We start from the raw sequence: 27122 nt of genomic DNA, 5'->3' as shown, positions 1-27122 counted from the left end.
ATTATGCAGTATATTAATAATTTTATTCTAAAAAATAAGTCTATAACACATTTAGATTTTTTTAAATTGAATTACGCTAAAAATATAAGATTAAAACAAGTAAAAACTATTATTTAACTTTTTCTTATTGAAAAATAAATTTAATTTACGCTAAACTATATGATTAAGAATTAATTTTAGACAAGCTTAATATTTAATGTAGATTTGAAATTTAATTTTAAATGAATCTAATAAATTTAAAATTAATTATCAACTTTAAATTAATAATTTAATTGCTTTGATTATTTTAGACATTATAAAAAAATAATAAGTAATTTTATAAGAATTTAAAGAGATTTTAATGTACTTAAATTTATAGAGATGAATTTATGTACCAACTAAATATGAAGTGTTAAATAGTATTTAAGAAAAATATCAAAATTTCTTTTATTTTCTAATAATATTATTTTTAAAATATAGTCTTAGTTTATTTTTAATTTTTTTGAATAAAACAATAAAAAAGAATTAAACAAAATAAAAAACAACTGAAAAACTAAAGAAAAAAATAAAGAAAGCGTGTTTCTTAAAAGTTCCCTATTTAAACCTAGACTTAATATCACCGTGTAATGGACGGAGTTCTGGTTTAAACCGTATAACAGAAAGCAGCGTTTCGGGTAAAAGGTTGAACAACTACTGTTTTGGACTCACGGTGAGCTTCCACAAATAACAGAATACATTACAACTTTCAATCGTTCTAACCACCGCCATGGGCAGACAGAAAGGAGAATCCGGCAGGACCAAGTCCCGTCCTTCAAGCAGCAGGTTATTCATAAATTGAACAATCATATTGTTAAACGAATTGAAAATTGTCTGTTAAAATGTATACTTTGCTCCTTTTTTTTTTCTTCTTACGTATTTCAGTCTTGCCGCGTCGCTGTTGCCATCGGGTTCTGCTGCCGCTGTCGGATTTGGCGGCTATGTTGGTAGCTCTCGTCTCGATACTACCGAAGAATCAACCTCCTTTTTGGTAGTTTCTCAACAATAGTAATTGACTATTGATGTATATTTGGGATTATTAAACTTCATATGTTCCTTAGTCAATGCTATCTGAATCACTACTTGTTATTTACAGGATATAGATAGTGAAGTGGCACTGCACTTGAAAAGACTGGCCCGGAAGGATCCTACTACCAAGGTATAAATATGTACTTGCTTGACTATGAAGTAAAAGGCAGTACTGTAAATATTTTATATGGCTATACGGTACTTATTTGTATTAATTGGCTGTGTAACTTCTTGTATTGGAGATTCATGTTTGTTTAATTTCTTGTACAGCTTAAAGCTCTGCAATCTCTGTCTCTCCTGTTCAAGAAAAAGTCTGGAAAGGACTTGGTGCTAATTGTTCCACAATGGGTATGCTATTTTTCTCCCTCTTCTTCTTTTTCTTAATATATAAAATCTACGTGTACTGATTTACGGCTGTAATAGAGTACTTTCTTGCTTTGTCATCCTTTTTTCCCTGCCACCTATGGAAAAAGTATTTATCCTAGAAAATGCTATGCTGGGTCAAAGTGCAGGAATTCAATTCAATTGAATTTTGTATTTTCCATTTTTGTGTTTGGAAATCTATAGTTACTAGAATCTAATTTTTTCAACCTAAGAAATGAAGTATTTTGAAAGAAATGAAGTCATGCAAAAAATAGTACTGTTATGCAAGAATTCAATTTAATAGAAGTTGTCAAAAGTGCGCAAGACTTGAGGAGAGAGGCGCAAGCCTTAGCGCCTCAAGCCAAGAACATGCGACTTCACTAAGGCGCGCGCCTATGTGCGCCTCAGACCTAAGGTGAGGCACAGACAAGGCGTGGCTTTATAATATTTTGACTTGCTTTTTATTTTCTTTTTTCTTTAAGAAATGAACTCAGCGCTTCATCATAGACTTAATATAATATAGTTATGTAGGCCTATCTAGACATGATTATCTCCAAAAAGAATTAAAAAAAGAAGAAGAAGAAGAAGATTAGGGCAAAAAGATATTTGATCGAGAAAAAGAAGAGAAGAAGAGGATTTTGATGAAAAAGAAGAAGACTATATGGAGCTTAATGATGATGATTGATGAGTGATGTGATGGCTATAATTAATGTTTAGTAGGAGACTAGGACTGTAGGAGTAGGACCACAACCATAATTATAGACTTATAGTAAATTAGTAATGGAAGATGCTTTGGGATTTCTACTATTTTAGGACTATTAGTTATTTATAAGACTATGTTTTACTTTATTATCTCCTTTGAACATGTCTTTTTATTGTTTGTTGAATGATTCTTGAACATGATTGTCATGATCTTTTTATTTTTTTTCCTTTGGTTGTGTGTTAAGTTTTCTATTTTATGCATGTCTTGTGTTATGAGTCCTAGTTTTATTTTATTTTATGTTTTGTGCCTCACTTCTAAGCGCCTCGCCCTGCGCCTTTAACAACTATGAATGGAAGCATATTATATTTCAAACACGACTGATATGTGTGAAATTGGGAGAAGAAGTTAAACAAGAAGAAATTGAAGCAGGATAAAAAAAGTGGATTGGGTTAGTAAAATTAAGAGTGGAAGACAAATCTTAAATTGGTGGCTTTCTTAAATCATGCAGTTGCTTTACTTCCAACAGTCGTTCTTAATAGTTGTAATTCATTAACTTTTTTAATGGAGTCGGTTTAGTTTCTTTACTCTTAGAAATTGCTACACTGCAAGAGTGTCTTTTTCTGCCTGTTCTCATTAAATTGTTATCCTATCACTTTCTTTTTTTTTGAAGTGTGAATGTTCAATTTAGAATTACTGATTAAATAATCGTTGTGTGTTTACACTCTATGCTTGACTTTTCTATAAAATGTTCATTTAGTCTGGACTTCAACAATTTGTGCTCTTGTGTTAGGCATTTGAGTACAAGAAGCTGTTGTTGGATTACAATAGAGAAGTCCGGCGAGCCACTCATGAAACCATGAACAGCCTTGTTGTTGCCGTAGGGTATGGAGATGTTTTACATTTATGGTTTTTTTGGATGTTGTTATGATTCTTTTCCTCTTCTGTAAAACCTCCTGTTTGAATATATACATGAAATAATACTTTGCTTAATGTCTTTATTTTCTGGTTATTGAACAAGGCTTTTTTTTGTAACACAATTCATCACAGTTTTCCTCAGTTCTTAAACCATGCTTATTTATGTTAAATATTCTACTGTGGAACTTGTGCTTCGCAGAAGAGATTTAGCTCCACATTTGAAGTCATTGATGGGACCATGGTGGTTTTCTCAATTTGATCCTGTTTCTGAAGTCTCTCTGGCTGCAAAGTGCTCACTACAGGTTTGTTATAACTTCTCTTAGCTGCAAGATTTTGTTTGTTTTGTTTTTTGTTAGAAGAGGTCTAACTCTTTGGAGAGCTGTTGTTGGCAGAGAAAATAGTACATGAGGGCAGAGTAGGAACTTCTTTTGTCTTGCTGACATTACCTAGTTTAATTTTGAAAATGATTGGATGCATATTTTACTTGGACATGAAATGGAAGATGCCGTAATTCCCAAAGATAAGCTTACTGCTTCTTAAATGGCTTTTTAACATCTTAATGATCTTTGATTTGATTTGATTTGATTAAGAAATTTATTAGTTATTTTTTATTCTTTTATTTGTTTGAAGCTTTTGTTGCTTGTGGCTTTAGCTGTAGTCTTTTCATTATGTGCATAACAGGCAGCCTTTCCAGCACAAGAAAAAAGATTAGATGCTTTAATTTTATGCACAACTGAAGTATTTATGTATTTGGAGGAAAACTTGAAGCTCACACCGCAAAGCATGTCAGATAAAGCAATTGCTTTAGATGAATTGGAGGACATGCACCAGCAGGTATTATCTGGTCTATCCTTATTATCAAATTGATCTTCAATATTTTGTTATGACGATATATTGTGGAATAGGTTTGAGAAAAAACACTTACATTTAAAATTCTTTAATCTAACTTGAAATTCATTTAATAATATGCCTATCTTGCGACTAGGAACTACCCAGCCTAGAATTTGACCCTGTGACTGCAAACCTTGGTTGGGCCAGGAAATTTTTCCTGTGGGCCATATTTATACCTTCCTGATTGAAAGCCAGGCTTGGGACAAACTTATTCATGTTACACAATTGATTAACTTTTGTTTTGTAGTAAATGTAAATCCAGTGTTTCATTTGTTGTTGAAGTCTAAAAACATCATATATGTTCTCGTATTTACTAAGGAGGGTGTATACAATCAAGAATTTTATAGAATTTTTTTAAGTGAATTACTTTTTTAGAGTTCATGAATTTTTAATGAATTATGCAGAGTTCATGAATTTATGAATGACTCACATATTTTACTTAAAAAACTTTTATAGACATTGATAAACTTTTATTGATTTTCACAGACTATTATTTCTCTATTGTTCAATTATCTAAAAATGAAATTAATCATTTTGCTTTTACTATTTTCTTCTTCTTTTAATTTTTTCTACATTTACTTCAAGCATTGTTCCACATAATGTTATCTGCAACTCCATACACAAGTAATAAACTTCATTTCATTGTTGTGTCAAATCCATATCTATTTTTAAATTTTCTACATACAACACTATTTTTTTTGCTAAGACAATAATTATTTTTCAAAAGGAAATTGTCATATCATGACTTGTCTTCAATTAAACAACTAAATTCATGTTATACTCATTATATTTTATTCATTACCTATTTGATAAAAACCTAAACCAACGGTAATCACGCTTATCAATAGAAACAGTTATCCAAACAATCTTCTTAACAAAACCTAAAAGTTTATGGTAGGGTTATTTGCTCAAAACAATCTAGAAAATCACTAAGCTCTTCATTTGAAATTTATATTTTTTATGAGGGTCCTCTTAAAATTAAATTAAACATTTCTGATCAATTGTTTTTTTTTTATTTATATTTATGAGTACAAGAAAATATTAGTAAATAAGTTTTAGCTTTTGAGTTTCATCCAATTTTTTATTTTTTTAAGATGAAGAATATAGGGAAAAAGAATGAAGAGGATAATACAGGAGAATTTGAGAAGTAGAAAGATGAGTTTTCAAAAAAAGAAAATCTATTGAAATCTTGAGGAGAAGGGAAAGAGAATTCTTGAAAATTTTTCTTCACAACAATGCATAAAATGTCATTCAAAGTATATAAAAGTCTATGTTTTTAAAAGTCAATGACTTTTTGAATACTAATTTACTTTTATAGACATTACAAAAGTTGTAATTGAATACTCCTAATTTCGATAGACTTGTTTAAAGTCTTTTAAAGTTACTATTAAATACACTTTGACTTTTAAATTCCATCAAAGTTTTTAATTCTCTTAATCCAATACACTCTCCTAAATCATGAAGACAATCTTTTTATTTCTCTTTCCATTATACGTATATGACCAATGATATTGTAGGACAAATTTAAGTAAAGCTATCCTACTACTTATTTGCATAAGCTAGTGGAATCTAATTCTGAAATTTTAGATAAATTGATTTAAAATCTTATTGTAGGGAAAGAACGAAGAAAAGATTAAAAACATTTTGGGACCAATAAAGGCATATAGTTTTAACGACTTGACAAAAATTGACTTATCTTATTTGTTAATATTTTTAAATCTAATATAATAAATTTAAAATTAAAATTTAAACAGTCTCATATATTAATTTTAATTGTACTTTCTTTTAAAAATTTACCTTATCTCATTTATTTTAATTCATTTTTTTTTGAATTTTTCTGTGAAAATATTAATAAAAACAAAATAACAAATAGGCTAGACATAATTTGGATAATGTGATATTAATGCACCAAATGTAAATTTTGCAAAAATTAATGTAAGCATAACATGTTAAACATGATTTAATATTTTTATTAAATATTTAGATATGTTTTTGCATGTGAAAGAGAAAAAGAATCTCCTGAACTTTGTTGAAATCAACACACTAGATATGCAATGATCCTCATATTTTTGAATATCTGTAATATAAATAAAATTAGATATGGGGGGGTTGATGTAGGACAAAATTTAGGAGATCTATTCTATGTTGATTTTGTGGGAAAAATAAAGGTTAATCTTGAATTTCAGGTATGATTTAACAGAGATTCAGATCTGAAGTAGAGGAATAGAAAAGAAAAGAAAGCTTCTAAGAGTCAACACTTAGAAGGTTTAGGAGTCGCACTTAACGAGAATTGAAATACACAATTCTAGAGCAATAATTTGTAGGAAATCTTTCTTATCAAATCTGGAAACTGAACATCAATGGCTACAAATCTAGATATTTGTAGAAGTAACTAATCCTAGACCTAAAGACTTTTAAAACCCCTAATCCTTGAAGGATTCTCTAAATGAACACTTTATCCTTATCCAGCAAGGATTTAGAACAAGGCTCAACAATAATTAATAAAATTAATGACTTCTAATGGTGTGATAACTTATCCTAATTTGCTAAGGAATCAGAATTCCTGCAACAGCCAGAAATCATATTTCTTTTAGAAATCAGATATCTTAAACCTAATAGAATTCCCAATCGGCCTCCTTATCCCCCATGTTCCAAGCAAGTGCTTGAGCATTTGAACCATGTTTGGCACATTGTTTGTAAACATGTCGCCAACATGTCCCATCATTTCTCCCCGGCTTGGAAAAACTCAAACTGGTCGATTTAAAAGCATGGAACCGATCATAAAGATTAGGATCGATTCCTTATAAATCTTCTTCAGTTATCCATGTACAATCGGATAGTGGACAGCCTGCCCATTTGACGAGAAACTTTTTAATAACCACATCTAGTAGCAATCACTTGATTATCAACAATATTTGTTCTCTGAGAGGTATGGGAGGAAGCCTGGCTATAACCTCATCATTAGGAACATTATCATGACTAGGATATGCAGTCATATTCTCAATATTGAATATGTTACTTATATTCAAGTCATTAGGTAGCTCAATAAAATAATTATTTTCTTCAAAATTTTGAAAGGACCTATCTTCCTTGAATGAAGCTTCTTGTAAGTACCTTTAGGAAATCGTTCAGGCCTGACATGAACCATCATCATATCACCTTCTTGAAATTCTGCAAACCTGCGTTTCAAATCAGCAGTTGTCTTGTACCCCTTATTCCTTATAGCAATACATTTCCGAACATCATCATGAATGTCACGAATAAGTTTACTAAAAAGGCTTCAGCCTCGATACTAGGACGATGTGCAATAGGCAAAGAAACCAAATCAATAAGTTTTTGAGGAAGTATCGCTGTAACAATCTCAAAAGGACTGCTGCGATTGATAGAACTATTACAAGCAAATTCAACCATAGGAAGAATCTGATCCCAATTATGAACCTGGTCATCAACACAACATCGAAGGAGATCACCCAAACTTCTAAATCAACATAGAACAGATTTCCTAAACCTGTCCTACATTGGATCGGGGGAAAAGGGGGAAGAGGGGGGGGGTGGGGGGGGTGGGGGGGTGTGGGTTCGCTGCGCAGTAGGTAAATTTACTGACAAGCTCTTACTAATTGTTATTAAGACAAGGTAATTTAGTAATTTACTAATCAAGTGAAGAATTAAGATATGTAACTAAAATATGTCATTCTTTTGGATAAAAATTATTGTTTAATTAGAAAGTCATTTATTTACATAAGGCAACAAAATTTATTTATAATATATTCTTTTAGGAGAAGAAATTATTGTCTAATAATGAAATTAGTCATTCACTATTTATAATTACGTTTAATAACAATTTTTCTTTAAATTCTAATTTAGTTTGAACCATTTTACTTGCGTTTTAAATATTTATAAGATTAGTTTAGGAGTATTTTGTATACAATATAATTAGATTCACAAATCCAAAAGCATAATGACGATGTGCATAAAAAAATAGCAAAACTAAAGACTCCTAAAGAAATCTTATACTAAGGTTCTAGCAATTTCGGTAATTACAGAAATAATCCTAAATATTGAAATTGTAAAATACTACACCCTAATTCTAAATCTCTGAATCCTTTGAACTTTGTTTTCTTAAGCGTTTCCTTGTTTGCATCAACTAAACACCCTTTCTTTTTCATGGTACAATTTTACTATTCCCTGTGAAATTTCTTTTGCATGGAAATTGAAAACAATGATGAAAAACTTAGGTTTAAGCTATGAAGCACCTACACTCCTAGGGGTTGCCGTATGCATGTTGGACGTGCCGAGGACATGTATGGGACATGTCGGAAAACATGTTCTTTCCTTTTCTTTTGCAAGTAGGGACATGTTGGAGACATGGGAAGTAATAAACTTTGCAGAACTTTGGGGCAAATTTACACAAGTCTTTTAAGAAAACCCCCTAGCCACACTTAATCTCTATACTTCTTATGCTTATTTTAGCAAAAAAGAAATTTCTCCCTTTACCTTTCTATCTCTTCAATCCATTCCTCACTTTCTCTCCATCTCAAAATCTTTTCTACAGCTTGTAATTATTTTTTTCTCAAATATTGGTGTTTTTAGATGAAATGGGTGAAGTTGAAGAGATTGAAAATGTTTTAAACTTGTAGTTTAACTTTTATGAATGTTATTTATATAAAATTTGCATTATAATAATTATTATCTTCTCGTGTCCAAGTCCTTGCTTCATAGGGCTTAAGCATTGAAATATATACAGGTCAACCAAGGAAAGCTCAATATAATGTATACTGTAATAAAATATTTATAAGAAGATCTATTTAGAAAGGAAATAACTTATTTTCTTTAATTATTACTAGTTTTTAGCATTTCACCTATTACAATTCCATTGGGGGTACATATTGCAAAAAATCTGCACTGGGAGATTGTTTGGCTTGTAATCCTTTTCTGAATGGGATTGGTTGGCTTTGCATGTGCTGAGGTTCTTAAAGATTGCGAAAGATTGAATGGTATATGCAAGAATAATGGAGGTATATGGAAATCGAAATTATTCCGTGGAAGAGAATGGATGTTTAATCTCCATGCACATATTTATGAAATGATAAACAGAATAGGGTTTCATTTATAAGATACAGGATCTGGGTGTTTAATGACTTGGATATATAATGCGACTTAAATTGTTGATAATTTGTGAAGTTTTTCATATGGGTTACTGGATCTCAGCCCCTGTATATGTAAATACTGAGTATTGGTTAGGACCGGGCCTAGGCATTAAAATTTTGGACTGGTCCATGGTCAACAGATCAGTTCGGTTGATGTGAATTTCCCTATTTCTTCCAATTAGTAGATGAGAGTTTTTCCATTATTATAGAAAGCAGTTTGATTTTTCAGTCTCTCATGTATTCTACATATGATTGGTGATAGTATATAATGAAACTGTTGAATTTTCTAATCAAATTAAATTATTATTTGATTTTTCTTTCTTTTTTTAAGTCTCATGAGTCTCAATACTAATTATCTTTCAATGGTACTTTAAATATAGAGAAAAAATATAGTAGAACTTTAAAAAAAAAAAAAGAATTTTTATGGTATAAAAGTCATTATTTGTATTAAGATTCAAGATTTTTGAAATTAATTTTTCGATATCTTTTGGCCATTTCTTACTTTTATAAAGGCATCACTGGACAATTGAAATTTACACATCCAAACAACTGTATTCTATTTCACGTAAAACAACAGTACAAATCAGAGCATATTATTCCAAGTCCTGGCTTCTTTCTCCTGCTGGTCCTGTTATGCATAAGTTTGTATCAATTGCTTGAAATGCCTCAAAAGATTTTTCCAAAATCTTTTGGTATTTCTCTGAGATCATTTCACTTGTTGCTGCTGTACTAGAGAGAAGATTATTTGATTCAATGAGAAAATTTATGATTTATTGCAACCAGTTTGAGTGGCAACTAGTTCATAGCTTAATTGTAGAATTTTTCAACAATTGGGATTTGAGTTAAAGTAATTGTTTAGGATTGATGTTTGAGTTAGCAGTGGACTATACATATCTGGTCTTGCCTGGCTGTGGCAGAAGAATTGGAATATTTGTTTTTTTTTTTTTTGTGAAGCTGTGCTTTCATGTTATGATGTCTGATTGAGATTGCTGAAGGGCTTGGGTTTGTTTCTGCAAGCCTTGTGTAGTGGGATTCGGCTAGATTGTGGTGAAGTAAGTTTTATTAATTATTTAATGCTTAACATCTAAAGAGTATAATAAGCTATTAGTGGCTCTTGTTTTAGTCAGAGGGGGCATAAAAATATGGGGTGATAGATAAAAAACAATGAAAAATTACGAAAGACTGATGTGTAAATTTTGAACTTCTATAACTAGATTCAGAGGCATAGCTAGTTGTCTGCGAGAAAGAAAGACCAGTCAAAATCAAACTCCTGTACCCAACCCTACTTCTAACTAACAATGACAATTTTACAATAATATAAATACTAGTTATTGGTAGGATATTTGCAAGTATTAAGATGTAAATATATGCCTTCTCTATCTCTATCTTATAAAAGAGTAAAGCTCTTTGGTTGATATATAGATAGAGATACACACATTTTCTATTGGATTTGGTTTATGTTCATTGTCCATTCATAAAATTATTTTACCTTTGTTTTCTCTTAAACCACTTATATTTAAAAAATTACTATTTTATTTGCTATAACGTGGTGAATGCAGTTCATTATGATCCAGTTGTCGATTCAAAAAATTATGTTGCCTCTGTTTCTTCTAAATCAGTTGTATCTGAAAATTACTATTCTATTTGCTATCAATTGGTTAATCTGGCATTTATTATGCCTTAAAAATAATGGTTCATCTGTTTTTTTTTTTATATCTCGGTTAGGGATAAAGATAGTAATTCCTTTTGGCTTTAGTTCTTTTTAGTTTTCTTTATATCATTTTTGCTTAGGATATTTGGAATGAGGAGATTTGAAGTCCTGGCCTTGGTAGAGAAGAGGAGATTTCGTTATCAATTAGGTTATATCTTTGCCATCATTTTTCTCTATTCTGTTATATAAATAGGTGAATGTATAATATGTACCTTGTAGTTAGACGCTTTTGCACTCAAGGGTATTTGGCTTTTTACTTAACATTTTGGAGTCTTCGGTTTCATCTTTCTTGCACTTTAATATCCTACTATCTAATGTCTTTATTATCTTATGATGAAACATTAATATAACATGGAATCTCTAGAATAAAATCATTTCATTGTGTGATTTACCATACATGTTAATTTTATTCATCACGAGTTCATTGTGCTTAGTTGTATGCTAAATCACTTAATGAATAATCTTATTATTGGAGATCCATGTTATATTAATATTATATCATGGGAATCTAATGGTATTAGTTGTTAGGGTATCAAAGAGCAAGAAAAATGAAATCAGTCCCGAAACTGTCAAGAAAAAGTTATACCCTTAATTGCAAAAGCAATATAGGATACTATTTGTACCTTTCCAAAAAAATAAAATTCTTACAGCTATACCAGATGTTGCGTTCCTATGTCTAATTTCTTTGTTTTCTAGTTTTCAATTTTTTTTGGTATAATAACTAAGTAGAAACTCTTGATGGAAGACCAAGAAGAATTTCAGAGAAAGGTTTGAGTTCCTAAAACTCGAGATATTGAAGGTTCTCTCCTAATGTTCCCTTATTTTTCTATATTTTTAAGTTGAATTATCACATAACAAAAATGATAAACCTGGGAACATAATGGTGAGCACGTGGTTGTCTATGAATAAATCAATGGAAGCTTTTTTATGGGAAATTGCTCCCTGGTTAATATTGGCATGTCCTATTGCATTATGGGCTTGCAATTGTTGCATGATAAATATTGAGATGCAGCAGAGGGAAATTGCTCATATATTCAAAACACTGCTGCAGACTCATATGATAAATCACATCCTTGTGTTTGTGCTGTAATGTAATGCTTAAATCTAAAGAAAATTACTTCTAAAGCTGCTGCTTACGGGGGTTCTTCAGATAGTTTTTCTTACAAGGTATTTTTTAATGCTATCTAATTTGTAATTTTTTTCCTTGTTTTCCAGGTGATATCTTCATCGTTATTGGCATTGGCCACCCTTCTTGATGTTTTGGTTTGTGTGCAATCTGAACGACCTGGTTTTGAAAATGTAGCTGCCGAATTAAAATATGCTTCAAAGGCTAGAGCGACTGCTATCTCTTTTGCTGAAAAATTATTATCTGCACACAAATATTTTTTGGACTTTATGAAGTCCCATAGCCCTGTAATCCGGTCAGCTACATATTCAGCATTAAAGAGTTTTATGAAAAATATTCCTCATGCTTTTAATGAAGGAAATATGAAAGTTCTTGCTGCTGCAATACTTGGTGCTTTTCAGGAAAAGGATCCTACTTGTCACTCGTCAATGTGGGATGCATTTTTGCTATTTTCTAAAAGGTTCCCTGAAAGTTGGACTTTGGTAAATATACAGAAAATTGTGTTAAACCGCTTTTGGCATTTTCTTAGGAATGGATGCTTTGGATCTCAGCAGGTCTCTTATCCAGCTCTGGTTCTATTTTTGGGCACTGTGCCTCCCAAATTAATAGCGGGAGAGAAGTTTTTTCTTGATTTTTTCCATAATCTATGGGATGGAAGGACCTCATCCCATTCAACAATTGCTGATGTTCTAAAATTTTTCAGTGCATTTAAAGAATGTTTCCTTTGGGGATTGCAGAATGCTTCAAGGTGAGATTTTTCTCATTTGTTATCTTACATAATTTAATCTCCTGCTACATCCAGTTCTTTGTGAGTTCAGTGGTACACCTGGATTCATTCTTTTTTCTTCTGCATTTGATTTTCTAATTTAATTTTTGTTTCATGCTAGATACTGTGAAAATCCTGATTCTGTACATCAATTTAGAGTTACTATTGTTAGCAATATCCTGATAAAGCTTCTGTGGCAAGAATACCTATTTTTTGCTGGCTCAAATAATCAGAATGAAGCACCCATAGGAACATCTGAAGATCCTCCTAAGCATGCTGGTGCAATTTCCCTCCAGAAGATAGTGGAGTCGCGAAATATCAAATATCCTATGAGTTATTGTCAAGAATTGGGAAAATGTATTGTAGAAATTCTTTCCGGCATTTATTTGATGGAGCATGATCTACTCTCTCCTTTTTGTGTGGCAATTCAAGAGAATTGCTTTGAGATATTTCTGCAAAATGAGAACATAGGAAGAAATACTGAAACTGTGGAACAAGTCATTAAATTTTTCTCATTACTGGGACAACATTCAGTGCAGAAAGGTGAAACTTGGCCCTTGGTTTGCTTAGTGGGACCATTGTTGGCGAAGTCTTTCCCATTGATAAGATCTATTGTAAGTTGCTAATTCTCTTTAATCTTTTGACAAGTAGTGTCATTTACTGATTTCTTATGAGATCTTGCATTTACTGTTTCTGTATTTTTGTTTGCCCCTATTCTTGCAGAATGTATGCTGAACTTTGCTTAGATTTTGTTTGTTAGCTTCAGATTTTTCTTATCTTGTATGCCCAACCTGGGAAATATGTCGAAATTCAAATTTGTGGCATGGCATTGTTCATGCTTTACAAACTCTCTTCCCTTTTAAGTAATGGACTCTTGAAAGATGAGTGCTTCCAAGAAAGAATCTGCAGTTTGCTGGTTAACCTCAGACTGGACCTTTTGTTGATTAAGAACTTCTCTTTCTGAGTGTCTAGCTTCTCAAATTCCTTTTTTGTTATGATCAAAATACGAAAAGGGTTTCTGATTCTTGTTACTATCATTCATGTGTTTACTTGAGTGAAATGTCTGCTTATGAAGCCACACATTAAGTTTTCTTCTTTCTCCTTTTGAACTTGGCCTGTTGCATGTCGGACTTCATAGTAAAATAATTAGTATGTGGTGTAAAATGATCCATTTAGCCATACCTGACAATTTAATGAATCAGGTATTTCATGGTATCAAAAAAGTCTTGCTAGTCATGTGTATATGGTGCTATGCACATTTCATTCTTCAAGTTCACTTATCTAATATTTCAACATGCGTTCATAGTTTGATCTTGAATTCTCTTGATCTCAGGACACAACAGATGGTTTGAGACTTCTGTCAGTTGCAGTTTCTTTATTTGGACCGCGCAAGATAGTCCGGGAACTTTTTTTGGGCAATGAAGGAAGCCAGTGCTCCTCTTCCCTTTATGATGATAGGGACAAAGAATTAGAGCCAGAGTATTTTATGCAAGTCTTCAGAGAAACATTTATCCTGTGGTGTTTGGCTGGATGTAATTCCTCTAGTAGTGCTCGACTTGATCTTTTGCTTGCATTACTGAATGATGAATCTTTTCCTGAACAGTGGAGTGCAGTTATTTCTTATGCAATTAGTCAAGGTGGTACTAGAACTGAGCCTGTGTCCCTAGAATCAAACTACTTACCTCTGTTGGCAATGTTATTAGAGAAAGCAAGAGTTGAAATTGCAAAGAGAAAAGTGAGAGACGATTCGCATCATCCGCACTGGTTGAACCTAGGCGACTGGCATCATGAGCTTCTTGAATCAGCTGTAGTTGCTGTAGCCCGTTCCTGTTTTACCTATAGAGCTTCAGCTGCTCAGTTTGTGTGGTATGTAAATGGAGGATCTATCTGTTGATGTTTTTATTCCACAAAATTGAATATATTGTCGGAGATCTTGCATTCCACGGAAGTAAATGATATAGACTGCATTTTGGATATGTACTATGATGAATTACTGGTCATGTTTTTGTTGTGAAGTTGATATCATGTTCACTCTCTTTTGAGAGATAACATCTCTGATTTGTGGTACTCACATGCATATATGTGATATAGGTGTAGTTATTTGTTGTATTGAACTTATTATTTGTAGTAGCTTGTAATGTATCAGGTGTCACTTGAACTTCTTTGGTATGCCCTTAGCTAGCGCACTTCTCATTTTTTGTTTATCTACTGTACTAATTCAATGGATGCTATAAGAATCATAAGAAAATTTTATATGCTGGCAAAGTCTAGTTCTTTTGTTAAAGTAATCTTCATTTGTTGGGTTTGATGTCATAGCTTATATGCAGAATGTGTTTAGTTCTTAGATTACTCTAAAAGCTGTTGACCTTCTGAATGTTTGACCTGATAAAACATTATCATAGGGTGCCTGATGGTTCCAGATGTGAATAAACTTACATTTGGTTCTTCATTCCAGTAACTAGAAGTCCTTTTTTTTTTTTCTGCTTTTTAATACTGTCTTCTCATACATGTATCATATGCAGTGCTGTTCTTGGTGGCTCAGTAGGAGGCAATCAAATCTCCTTTGTATCCAGAAATTCATTAATCTTGGTATATAAAGAGGTTTCCAAAAGGTTGCTTGCTTTGATTTGCGAGTCCCCTTTCAGTTCAATTAGGGATTTTGGCATTCTTTTAACTCCCGGAGCTAATAATTTTGGGGTGGATGATAAAAACTCTATGGATGTGATTAAGATAGCTCAGTTTGCATTAGATATACTTGTGGGTAGTTTGTATTGCTTAAAAACACTTAGTGAGGAAGTTGAGCTAGTATCAGGTATTTTGGCTTCAGTGTTTATCATTAACTGGGAACAAAGCATTGAAGCAACAATGGATGATGCACTTGATGATGACTCAAAGAAGAAAGATAAGGGCTGGTCAGAGTTTAATGAATCTTTGCATGGTTTTTACAATAAGATAAGTGATGAATTTTGGAAAGGCCTCAGCATCAGCATTTTGAAGAGATTGGGGAGTGTCTTAGTTCAGTTTATTAGGTCTATCATTTTCAAGGAAGGAAACCTTAATGAAAATAGAATCACTTCTTTGTGCTGTGAATGGATGCTTGAAGTTCTTGCATGTCTCTGCCATAACCAAGACGAGGAACAAAATCTATTAAACCAGCTCTTCAGGAAGGATGATACTTGGCCATCATGGATTACTCCAGACTTTGGTGCACCTGTGCAGGCAGCTTCTTTAAATGCTGTCGATGTCTACATTGATATCCATGTGAGTGGCATTTTGATCATTTGCTTGTTCGCTTGGTGGGATTGGAATGTGCTACCAACTTGCTTTTTATGTTCTTTTTTATTTATTGAAAAAATTATGTTGACTTCTCATTTTTGTTCAACGTAGAAGTAGGAGACAATGTTCAACTCGTTGAAATGCGGATAAGACAGGATACCACTGGGTTTATTCTAGTTTCTTATCTCTTTCTGTCGTCAATGTCATTTTGTGTCGTTGGTGGGTTCTTTCTTGGAGTTCCTTATGGTGATCTTTTGCTTCATTCTTGGTATTTGAAACATAGTGGCTCATCTCAAATGCTGGTTTTGTTAAAAGTTCTTGTTTATCTAGTTCACGTTTAATAAGATATCATTTTCAATTTTTTTTATCCTTCAGCTTGTAATTACTACTTCTATCTTATTTCTCAAACCCTTTTGTTTCGCTGAACCTTTTTTGTTCAAACTTATGACTTGTATGTTTAGTTGGTTTATGGGGAGGCTGGATGGCAAAACCTTCTAATAAGAGGGTATATTATACATGTAGTTTTCATTCCAAATAAAAGAGTTACTGCATGCATACATCATGCAGTTAATCCTATAGTACCTGTACAGAATTTGCATGCAATATAATTTTCTTTTACTTGTCTATAAATTAGTTACTCTCTCAGCATTGGGATTGTGTTTCACTTGATATGATGACCTTGAAATTGTATGGCAAGTGCAGGCATCTGGGACTCAGAAATTTGTTTCTTTCATTGAGAAGCTTATGTTCAAGATAGGGATCAGTAGAGTTTTTGTTGGTCATGTGGATCAGATGCTTACCTCTTCTCTGAATGAAACAGCAAATGAAGAGCACACTGCTCGAGCCTGGCTTGCTGCTGAAATATTATGCGTGTGGAAATGGCCAGGAGGAAGTCCTACAGCTTCTTTCTTGCCCCTTCTGAGTGCATCTGCAAAGAATTGGAATTATTTTGTCCATGAAAGTTTGTTTGATTCTATCTTCAACATCTTACTTGATGGTGCTCTTGTTCATGCAGAAGGTCAGGCAGACTTCTCATTCAATTCATGGCCTGCTGTAGGTGATGAATTAAACAAAATTGAAGAACCATTTCTGAGAGCTCTTTTGTCATTGCTTATCACTCTCTTCAAAGATGATATATGGAGAGGAGACAAAGCTAAAAGAGTTTTTGAGTTGCTTGTAAATAAACTTTTTATAGATGAAGCAATAAACCAAAATTGTTTGAAGATTCTTCCTCCAATTGTCGGTGTTCTTATGCAACCATTATGTTGGAGAAGTGTTATACCTAGCGAACCTAGTGGGGATATACTTCATAATTCAGAGGAAAATTGGATGCAGGATACTGTTAGAGATTGGCTCCAAAGGGTTCTGGCATTCCCACCTTTAGTTGCATGGCAAGCAGGAGAAGGTACACGCATACTTTAATATTCATGAGTACAAAGTTTGCAATTTTAGTTCCAAGTCTAGAACTTTTTGAAGATTCTTGCCTTCGGATAATTTGCCGTTGATGATATGAGCTACCTGGAATAAGCCTTGCCATTCTTAAGTGTTGTTTATTCCTTTTGGTTGGTGTATATACTCACTGAACTTTTACATGATACAATTGTTTAAGCACATGACGGGTGCAGAAACGTTGGATGGGGATGGATCAGATTCAGCACCTTTTTAATGTTCCCTCCAACTCCACATGTGATTAAGGAATTTTGCTATTTTTATCATTCATTTCATCAATAAATAAAATAATTTTCATGCTACTACCTTTCTTTCTCCTTTCTTATTTTCTTTATTTTTATTTTCTAATTATAGGTATGGAGGAATGGTTTCAGCTGGTTATTGCTTGTTATCCTTTAAGAGCAATGGGCAATACTAAATCACTGAAGCTAGAGAGAAACATAAGCCTTGAAGAGAAAACACTCATATTTGATTTATTCCGGAAGCAGAGACAAAATCCAAGTCTCTTGGTAGTAGGTAAGCAGTTGCCAGTGGTGAAGATGTTCCTATCGAAGCTAATGGTTATTTCTGTTGGTTATTGCTGGAAAGAATTTGCTGAAGAGGACTGGGACTTTTTTTTCTTGCAATTAAGGTCTTGGATTCAGTCCGCAGTTGTAATATTGGAGGAAGTTACGGAAAATGTGGATGATGCTATCACTAACAGCACTACAACTGATAATTTGGATGTTCTTAGGAAACTTGAGCAGCTTGTTTCCATCTCAGACCTTTCTCCTATAAATGTTGCTGTTAATGCTTTAGCATCTTTTTCATTGTTTTCTGGGATCTTTAGCCTCCAACAAGCAGACATGAATAGTTTGAATCCCCTGATAATGGAAAGATGGGAATTAGCTAGAGATCGCATCCTGGAAGGCATTCTTCGCTTATTCTTTTGCACTGGCACTGCTGAGGCAATTGCAAGTTCTTATTGTCATGAAGCTGCATCTATTGTAGTAAAATCTCGGCTTCACTCTCCCTATTTCTGGGAGTTAGTGGCATCAATTGTTGTTAACACATCTACATATGCTAGAGATAGAGCAGTCAAATCAGTTGAATTTTGGGGGTTAAGCAAAGGGCCTATAAGCTCTTTGTATGCAATTCTCTTCTCCTCTTTGCCAGTTCCACCATTACAGTATGCTGCTTATGTTATTCTCACAACTGAACCTGTTTCACAGTTGGCTGTTGTGGTAGAAGATGCCAGTTTTTCCCTAGATGGTGATAATGATATTAGTGGTAACCTGGATTCAAGCAGGTTTGAATCATCATCAGAAAGGAATGTCCATTTGAAGGAGGAATTATCTTGCATGATTGAGAAGTTACCTTGTGAGGTTCTTGAAATGGATTTGATGGCTCATCAACGGGTAATTGCTTAAGTGAGGAGTCACTTTATTCTTTCTGTTCTGTTTCCATGCACCTTATATACTTGATGTTTGTATAGGAACTTAATTAATACAGTGCTGCTCATGTTTTTAAAAAAATACAGGTAAACGTCTTCCTTGCTTGGTCTGTGTTGCTATCTCATTTATGGTCATTGCCATCACTATCAGCCACAAGGGAGAGGTTGGTCCAGTATGTACAAGAATCGGCTAATTCAGTGATACTAGACTGCCTCTTCCAGCATATTCCTTTGGAGTTATACATGGCTCAAAGTTTGAAAAAGAAGGATGCAGATCTTCCTGTTGATGCTTCGGAGGCTGCAACTGCAGCAACATCTGCCATCAGGACAGGTTCATTATTGTTGCCTGTGGAGTCACTATGGCCTGTTGCACCTGAAAAAATGGCTTCACTTTCTGGAGCAATATTTGGATTGATGCTTCGTGTTCTCCCTGCATATGTTCGAGGATGGTTTACTGATTTACGCGATCGTTCAACATCATCTCTAATTGAAACATTTACAAGGACTTGGTGCAGTCCTCCTCTAATTGTGAATGAGCTGTACCGGGTATGTCTTGTTTGAAAAATATTTTGGTTTATATATGCAAAGAATGATGAAGAAAATTAAGGTGACAGACAGGAAGTATTCCTTGTGCTTTTAAGCCATTAAGGAAACTTTTCTTGGACTCGGAACTATTAGAATACAAACTTATTGTCTTAGAATATGTGTCGACCATATTTAGAGCTGCTTTTAATTGGGCAAGATGCTATGATGATCCTTTATAAAATAGCATATCTTTTAGGGTTTCTAAATTCGATGTTAAGTGATGTGGCAACTGAGAAAGGAAAAGTCAAGCGTGACCTAGTTTGAACATTTTTTGCATAATGATTACAATATTGCTCTGATATCATTTCCTTCATGCAGATAAAGACTGCCAATTTTGCTGATGAGAATTTTTCAGTTAGTGTAAGCAAATCGGCGAACGAGGTAGTTGCTACATATACGAAGGATGAGACTGGAATGGATCTAGTTATTCGTCTTCCTGCATCTTACCCTCTGCGTCCTGTAGATGTTGATTGTATGAGAAGTCTCGGCATTAGCGAAGTCAAGCAACGAAAATGGTTGATGTCGATGATGTTGTTTGTTCGTAATCAGGTACTTGCTATGAATGTTATTGCTTTTCTATTACTGCTTCAGGAATAGCTATATGAGTGTTAGATGACAGTCTTGATTTATGAGCTTGTGGGTTGTCCTCTAAATGGGGAGCAGTGGGGTTTGATTGTCTTAGCAACTGTAATATTACAATAGGTATCTAGGGCCACTTATTTTAGACATGGTAGCCTCCTAATGGCAAGAAATAGAAGGTAAGCGAAAAGAATAAAAGAAATAAAATGAGAAGAAAATAAAAATTATCTGGAAAAGGTAAGAGGGAGCAAATGTGCACTACCAGGCATAAGTTTACAGCTTAATCCATGCTATATGTGTACATAAACACTATATGTAACTGAGAAACAAATAGTTTAAGACACTCTGATCATTTGTTGCAACCTGTTTTACTTGTCGTAAATATATAATAAACATTTTACCCTAAGTACTTGAAAAATGCTTTTGGACCCTTCGTTTTTCCAAATGTTACTGAAAACATTGAGAGCTATGTTTAAAATGATAAATCAAAACTCAGTTGTTATTAAACTCCTGGTGAAATAAAACTCGTGAACCTTTATTTCTTCCATTCTTGTTTTCTATTATCTTCCTTTAGGGGCATGGGCTTTGAACAAAAGGAAAACTGAAAACAAAAAATGGAAGTTAAGTTCTATGCATAAAAGTTGCAAATTTGCATAGATGGAGAGGGGAAGGAGCTAACAGTTGAATGATTAATTTGAGAATTTTTAGATGAGCAAATTATTTTCTTCTATCATGTTACAGAATGGAGCTCTAGCTGAAGCAATACGAATATGGAAAAGCAACTTTGATAAGGAATTTGAAGGTGTCGAAGAGTGCCCTATATGTTACAGTGTCATCCACACTACCAATCACAGTCTTCCTCGCCTTGCTTGCAGAACTTGCAAGCACAAGTTTCATGCTGCTTGCCTGTATAAGTGGTTCTCAACATCTCACAAATCATCCTGCCCATTATGCCAGTCTCCATTCTGAATTATGCACCAGTCGTTGAATTTTGTGGACACGTCCATGCTGACAATATGATGAGATACAGTGAAAAGAAACCATAAGCTCCTCTGCTTTTCGCTCATCTCTCAGATAATCAGATACACGGGCCCACACATCCTCCTTTGGAACTAGTAAGGTTGCAGCATCAGCATGTATCTGAATAGCAGCCGACTTTCCTACCTTTCCTGGGACCCAGCAATACGTGCTGGATGGTAAGATCTTGATGCTATGTGGGCCACTTACAAGTAATGAACTTTGTTTTGCAGAATGTTGCACTCCGCTGAGATCTTATTCACCTATTCTAGATGGCATTACATCCTCTCCCCCCTCTCTGCAGCTTTCGTTTCTTTGATGGATGAGTGATATTATTGCTTGCAAGGTTTGCAGTCATGAAAACAGATGTGTACATCTTCTTTGTAAATTATAAACAGTAGGCAATGTCACCAGGGCAGATATGAGGTCGTCCATGCAAAATGATGAAGCTGCCTTGAATTTGACCAACAAATTTCAAGTAGACTTTCTGAACAGAAGAATCAGCAACAGTGAATAGGTTTAGTTTTTTTACTATAAAAAATCATCTTCAGATACTGCTGCCTGATTTACCTCAAGTGGTTGGTGGAGTGAGTTTGTTCAGATCATGAAGCTGATCGACATTCAAGGGTAAAGTTGTCGCACCTCATATTTATCCTCTAAAAGACTGACATCCATGAAATATATAATATTTAATTATTAAATGAGAAATACGAGGCACATGAAGTGTTATGATCAAAATGACTAAATAAGACAATGTGTTTTCTTTAATATAAAATAACATTTATACGCTCATAAAATTTTAATTTTAATTTATGATATCTAGCTTTTAAATATATGGTCAAGTTTTCAAATGTATAATTTACTTTAATCAATTCTAATTGTCCGTATTATCATAGTTCTTCTCAAAAAGAAAAGAAAATTATTATAGTATATTCCTTCTCACATTTTAACAACGTCAACGTCAACGTCAACGTCAAGATGTTGAGACAAGAAGGAAAGTGAAAAGGAGGGCAACTTATAATTCCGGATTCAAAAGCATGCATCACGGTCCCGGTTCCACACGCACGAGTTTTATTAATGTTACATCATGAGTTTTATTGATATTACACGTGAACTTTTTTTATTTGAATATCTTGTTGCTTGATCTACAATTTTGTAACTACATGCAACATTGTTCAGCAATAAATTACCAAAATAAATACGAATCTAAAATATGTATGTTTTATAAATAATTTGTTTGTTATTTTATTTTATTTGTAGTACTTGCAACTAAAATTATATTATTTTTATTTTATTTTTATATTCAACAAATAATTAAAAATAGTGATTTTTTAAGAAAAAAATATTACATTAATGGTTGAATTTTTTTATTTGTTTAACTCTTCTAATTAAAATTATATTAGTCTCTTTAAAAAATTATACTAATGGTTGTTTGTATTTATTTAATTCTTATAATAATAATAATGATTTTAGTGTCATAAATATTAATAGAAAGATAAAGAATTAAACTTTTGGCTAATCTATAAAGTGGCTTATATCAAGAAACTTAATTGTATTTGTCTTTTGTATTTTTCAACAATCTTTAATCCCTAACCTTACCAAAAGAAGTTCAAATAGAAGTAAAATGTTTGGAATTGTTAAAAGTATATTTGGAATTGTTATTGAACGTTGAAAAAACAGGTTTTGAATTTTTGTAATTTAATAATATTAACCTTTTTTTTTTATATTGTATAAACTATTTCTATGAAATATGTTTTTAGAAAAATCAATTTAATTGGTTTTTGCAAAAAAATTCTAAAAACTCAAAAAAATAATATAAAATTAAAATTAGGTTCGAAAAAGCTCAATACCAAATACACCTTAAAAATAAAAAAGTTTCAACCTCCACGTGTGAAAAACCGTAAATATATAATATACGCCTGTGCACTAGCCTTATCCCTAATATTAATTCAAGTAAGAAACAAACTAAAGGTGTGGGGAGGCATTTCAACAAACGCATACACTACAAACATTGCCCAAGTATGAAAGCAATTTAAAAGGAAAAACGAAGACCCTCTATCAAAAAACCGACCGGACCAATTTGAAAAGGAGCTAATAAAGCGGAGCACCGGTGCAACTCTATGGTGCCTAAAAGATACTCGACTATCAGTTACTTTTCCGCACCTCTTTCTTTTCTCATACTTTCTTTTATATATTGTTATATTATGGATCCGAGACCATCATACATTATGGATCAAATTTCAATATACATATATAAATTATTATTTTTATTTTTACTTTAAATATTAAAGATTGTATTACAACGCACGAATATTATTTTTATTTTTACTATATCTCATCTTTTTATTATATTTTTTTGTTATATTTTTATTTTATTATTGTATTTTAATTATTTTTTATATTTCTTTTTATTACTACACTAAATTTATCTTTTAATAATATGCTAGTATTTTTATAATAAAATATTATATATTAAAATTAAAATTTTACATATATAAAACTTTATTAATGATTCAGATTTTTATAAAATTATAATATTTAATTATATTTTAGTATATATTTTTATTTTAAATAATATTATATTTACTTAAATTTTAATTATTGTATAATTTTAATTTTAAAATTTAATAATCATAATGAAATATTAAATTTAATAATTTTATAATAATAACTATTGCCCTTCATGATTTGATAGAATTTTGTAAATTTTATATTCGCCGTTATCCATTCTAAGAATAATCAATAATTCTAAGAATATTAAATAGAATTAATTTAATAAATAAAAATTAAATATAAATAAAATAAATAGAATTAAATTAATAAGAATTAATAAATTAATAAAAAATAAAATAGAAAAAAGTTAATAATTAATATATATAATAAATATAAATAGAATGAATTTAAAAAGAATGAATTTAGAATTCATAATTCTATTAATATTTGTAATAAAATAGAATTAATTATTAATATTATATATTTTTGTACTAAAAATTATAAAAATATAATCATAGATTAAGAATAAAAATTCATCAGTAAAACATCAATTATAAAATTATATGTTCGTAGTTTAATAGGTTTATAAATTATAAACTATAAATTCATACACGTATACTTGAGATTCATATATAATAGCTCAGAAATTTATAAAAGATACAGGTTTATAGATAAAAAATAAAAATTCATAATTTATAAACTATAGGTTCATCACACGTACACTTAAGATTTATAGATTATAGTTTAGAAATTTGTAAAGCCTAATTATAAATTAAATTCTGAACTTTACACTTTTTAATAATTTTATTCAAGTATTTTAGAATTTCAAAACAAATACTCATTCTTTTAATTTATTTTTAAAAATATTTTTTGATGACAAGTTTCATAGTAAAAAAGATGATGTAGGAAGTCGATTGTGCTTATTAAAAGAATAATATTTATAAATCAACAAAAATAGTTATTCTAAACTTAATAATTTGACCATTAAAAATTTCATATATATGCATTCTTTAATATATTTTACATCTAAATGCAATAAATTTCTTATTAACTCAGAAATTTTTATATTAGTAAGCACAATTGACTTACTATATCATTTTTCTCATTGCAAAATTTCAAAAATTATTACCAACAAGTGTTTTTGAAAATAAATTGAAAGTGTATGTATTTATTTTAAAATTTTAAAACAATTGAATAAAATTGTTAAAGTGTAAAATTCAGGATTTTATTAGTAGTTAGACGAATTCGTAATTTAAAATATAAATTCATATGTTACCTAATGAATTTATAATTCACAAATAATGAATCTACATCTTATATTTAATGAACCTACGACCAATACTTAATGATCTTATTTGATTATAAGTATATTTAATAATAAATCTTCAATGAACCTACATCATACTACTAATGAACCTACAATTTATATTTTATAAACCTACTATTTGTCCAATATGAATAAAAACTAAAGGTTCATAATTTATAAACTATAGGTTCATTACACGTACACCTGAGATTTATAAATTATAGTTTAGAAATTCATAATTTAAAAAACAGATTCATATGTTATCTGATGAATTTACAGTTCACAAATTATTAATTTACACCTTATATTTAATGAACCTATAAGTAATACTTAATGATTTTGTTGCTTATAACTATATTTAACAATAAGTCTTTAATGAACCTACACTGTACTACTAATTAATCTATAATTTATATTTAATGAACTTATAACTTATCAAATATAATATGTGTAATAGTGCAAATTCAATATTATCATCTAAAAATAAATATAATATGTTATAAAAAATATAGAATTATCCTTCAAAGTCATTTATTGATTGATAGAGTTGTTATCACTCTAATCCTTTAGTTGATAACCTTATACAATTTTGTTAGAAAGAAAAGTTGGGGTGCCTTCTCATTTGCTACCATCTAGCTTTGTAATATAGTATTTGGCCTTTAATCCTCTACTATTTTTTATTTTTATCGGAAGTGTAAATTAAGTATTATATTATCCATTATTAAATATTAAAATAAGTGTTAAATCAATATTTTAAAAATCAGACTGAATCAGTCGGTTTAACCAAAATTATTGATCAATTTGGTCCGATTGGTTTAAAAATCAAATTTACAATTGGACTAGTTTGGACCGAATTGAAATTGAACAAAATCAGTTTAACCAATTTTTTTTATATATTTATAAAACATAAAAAATATAAATTATAACATAGAAAATTGAATGAAGTTATATTTAAAATCATTAAAACTTGTATTTACAATAAAAATAATTATTTTTTTAAATTTAGTGTTTGGAATTTATTTTATTACAATATATATATCATGTTTTTATTATTTTATTGTAGGATATGATTTTATTAATATGCATCTAGTTAAATTTATTATTTTATTATTTTAATTCTAGTGTGTAGACTTTATTAAATATTATTAAAAATTAATTATTTAATTCTACTTTGTTATAATTGCTATTTTAAAGTATATAAATAAAAAGGATAAATATAAAAAAGTATCTTGTGGTTTCACTAGTTGATGTGTCAAACTTAATATGTGCAAGTGCATGAACCATTCTGATAGTAAAGCAGTAAATTTACTTCGAAGTCGATTTCTGGAGGAACTATGAGACCACTTATTATATAGACTAATTATCAATACAAAACAATGAAAATAAATCCAAACACTTTAAAAATATATTTTCATAGAATATAATATTCATAAAATAAGTAAAATAAACTAATAAAGTAAGTATACAAATGAGATGATTTTAAAAAAATATATGATAAAAAAAATATCTAACCTAGCCAATTACTTAATACTCGCCTTGTTTTAACACTAAACACAGATCTAATGAATGAGATGATGTTCATTTTATTTCAATGACTCAAACTAATGATACAACTAAAGTTTCTTATATCAAAATAGATTAAAGCAAATATGTTGTCTCTAATACATTCAACCTAAATATTTTGATAACATTTATTATTACTAAATTAATATGATAGTTAAACAATGATAATAAAAAAACTAATAAAAATATGTTGATAAAGAAATCATTACTAAATATAAAACATAAAAAGGTTTGTACAAAGTAAAAAGGCTAAACTAAATACTAAAGAAAATTAGCTTAACTTGTTTAATCCTATGATTATAGTAATTAAATAGTAAAACATGAAAATAAAATAAAAAAAAAGCTTCCTCTAAATTCAGGATGTCTTAAAGGTAGAAAGATCAATGATCCTCACCCCGGTTACTAAGCAATTAAAATTAGCGGAGTAGAATTATTAAACTTAGAGCTTTTACTTGCCCATATCATATTTCACTAAATGTAGCTAACCCAATTTAATAATAAAAAAATAATAATCTAAATCATACACTTTTAATTATACCCAACTCAAACTTACCAAATTACTTTTCATGTCAATATGCAAAGAATGGATACTTGATCATTTAAGTGCAAGAAACTTATGAGTTCACATATATACATGTTAAAAACTAACTCAAGAATTCAAGGATCAATACAATGGCATTCCTTCATTGACTCTTTAAATAGAATAATAATAAAAAGCAGAGTAGAAAAATTAAAAATTTTATAAAAAATTAATTA

At 31.0% G+C, this 27122-nt stretch overlaps 1 protein-coding gene across 4 annotated transcripts; it reads left to right on the top strand.

The window, feature by feature from the left end:
* Positions 1-515: 515 nt before the first annotated feature.
* Positions 516-21712, top strand: LOC8259086 (E3 ubiquitin-protein ligase listerin). 4 transcript variants are annotated; one of them, XM_002517697.4, is made up of 16 exons: positions 539-801; positions 901-1006; positions 1112-1174; positions 1315-1392; positions 2901-2992; positions 3225-3327; positions 3707-3859; positions 11990-12648; positions 12788-13280; positions 14000-14532; positions 15189-15927; positions 16645-17347; positions 17746-18788; positions 18911-19369; positions 19727-19957; positions 20729-21712. In XM_002517697.4, the coding sequence occupies exons 1-16, from the start codon at positions 746-748 to the stop codon at positions 20954-20956; spliced, it is 5739 nt and encodes a 1912-aa protein (XP_002517743.2). In that variant the 5' UTR covers positions 539-745; the 3' UTR covers positions 20957-21712. The 4 variants fall into 4 exon arrangements, with proteins under 4 accessions (XP_015573843.2, XP_002517743.2, XP_048226716.1 ...); XM_015718357.3 differs by lacking the exons at positions 19727-19957; positions 20729-21712 and having other exon boundaries at positions 516-801; positions 17746-18800; positions 18911-19038; XM_048370759.1 differs by lacking the exons at positions 539-801; positions 901-1006; positions 1112-1174; ... (1 more) ...; positions 2901-2992; positions 3225-3327 and having other exon boundaries at positions 3723-3859; positions 12078-12648.
* The last annotated feature ends 5410 nt before the right edge of the window (positions 21713-27122 follow it).

The sequence above is a fragment of the Ricinus communis genome, chromosome 2 (assembly GCF_019578655.1).
Source record: "Ricinus communis isolate WT05 ecotype wild-type chromosome 2, ASM1957865v1, whole genome shotgun sequence".
NCBI classification, from domain to species: domain Eukaryota; kingdom Viridiplantae; phylum Streptophyta; class Magnoliopsida; order Malpighiales; family Euphorbiaceae; genus Ricinus; species Ricinus communis.
Note: the sequence above shows the minus strand (reverse complement) of the source record. Positions and strands in the feature narration are given on the sequence as shown.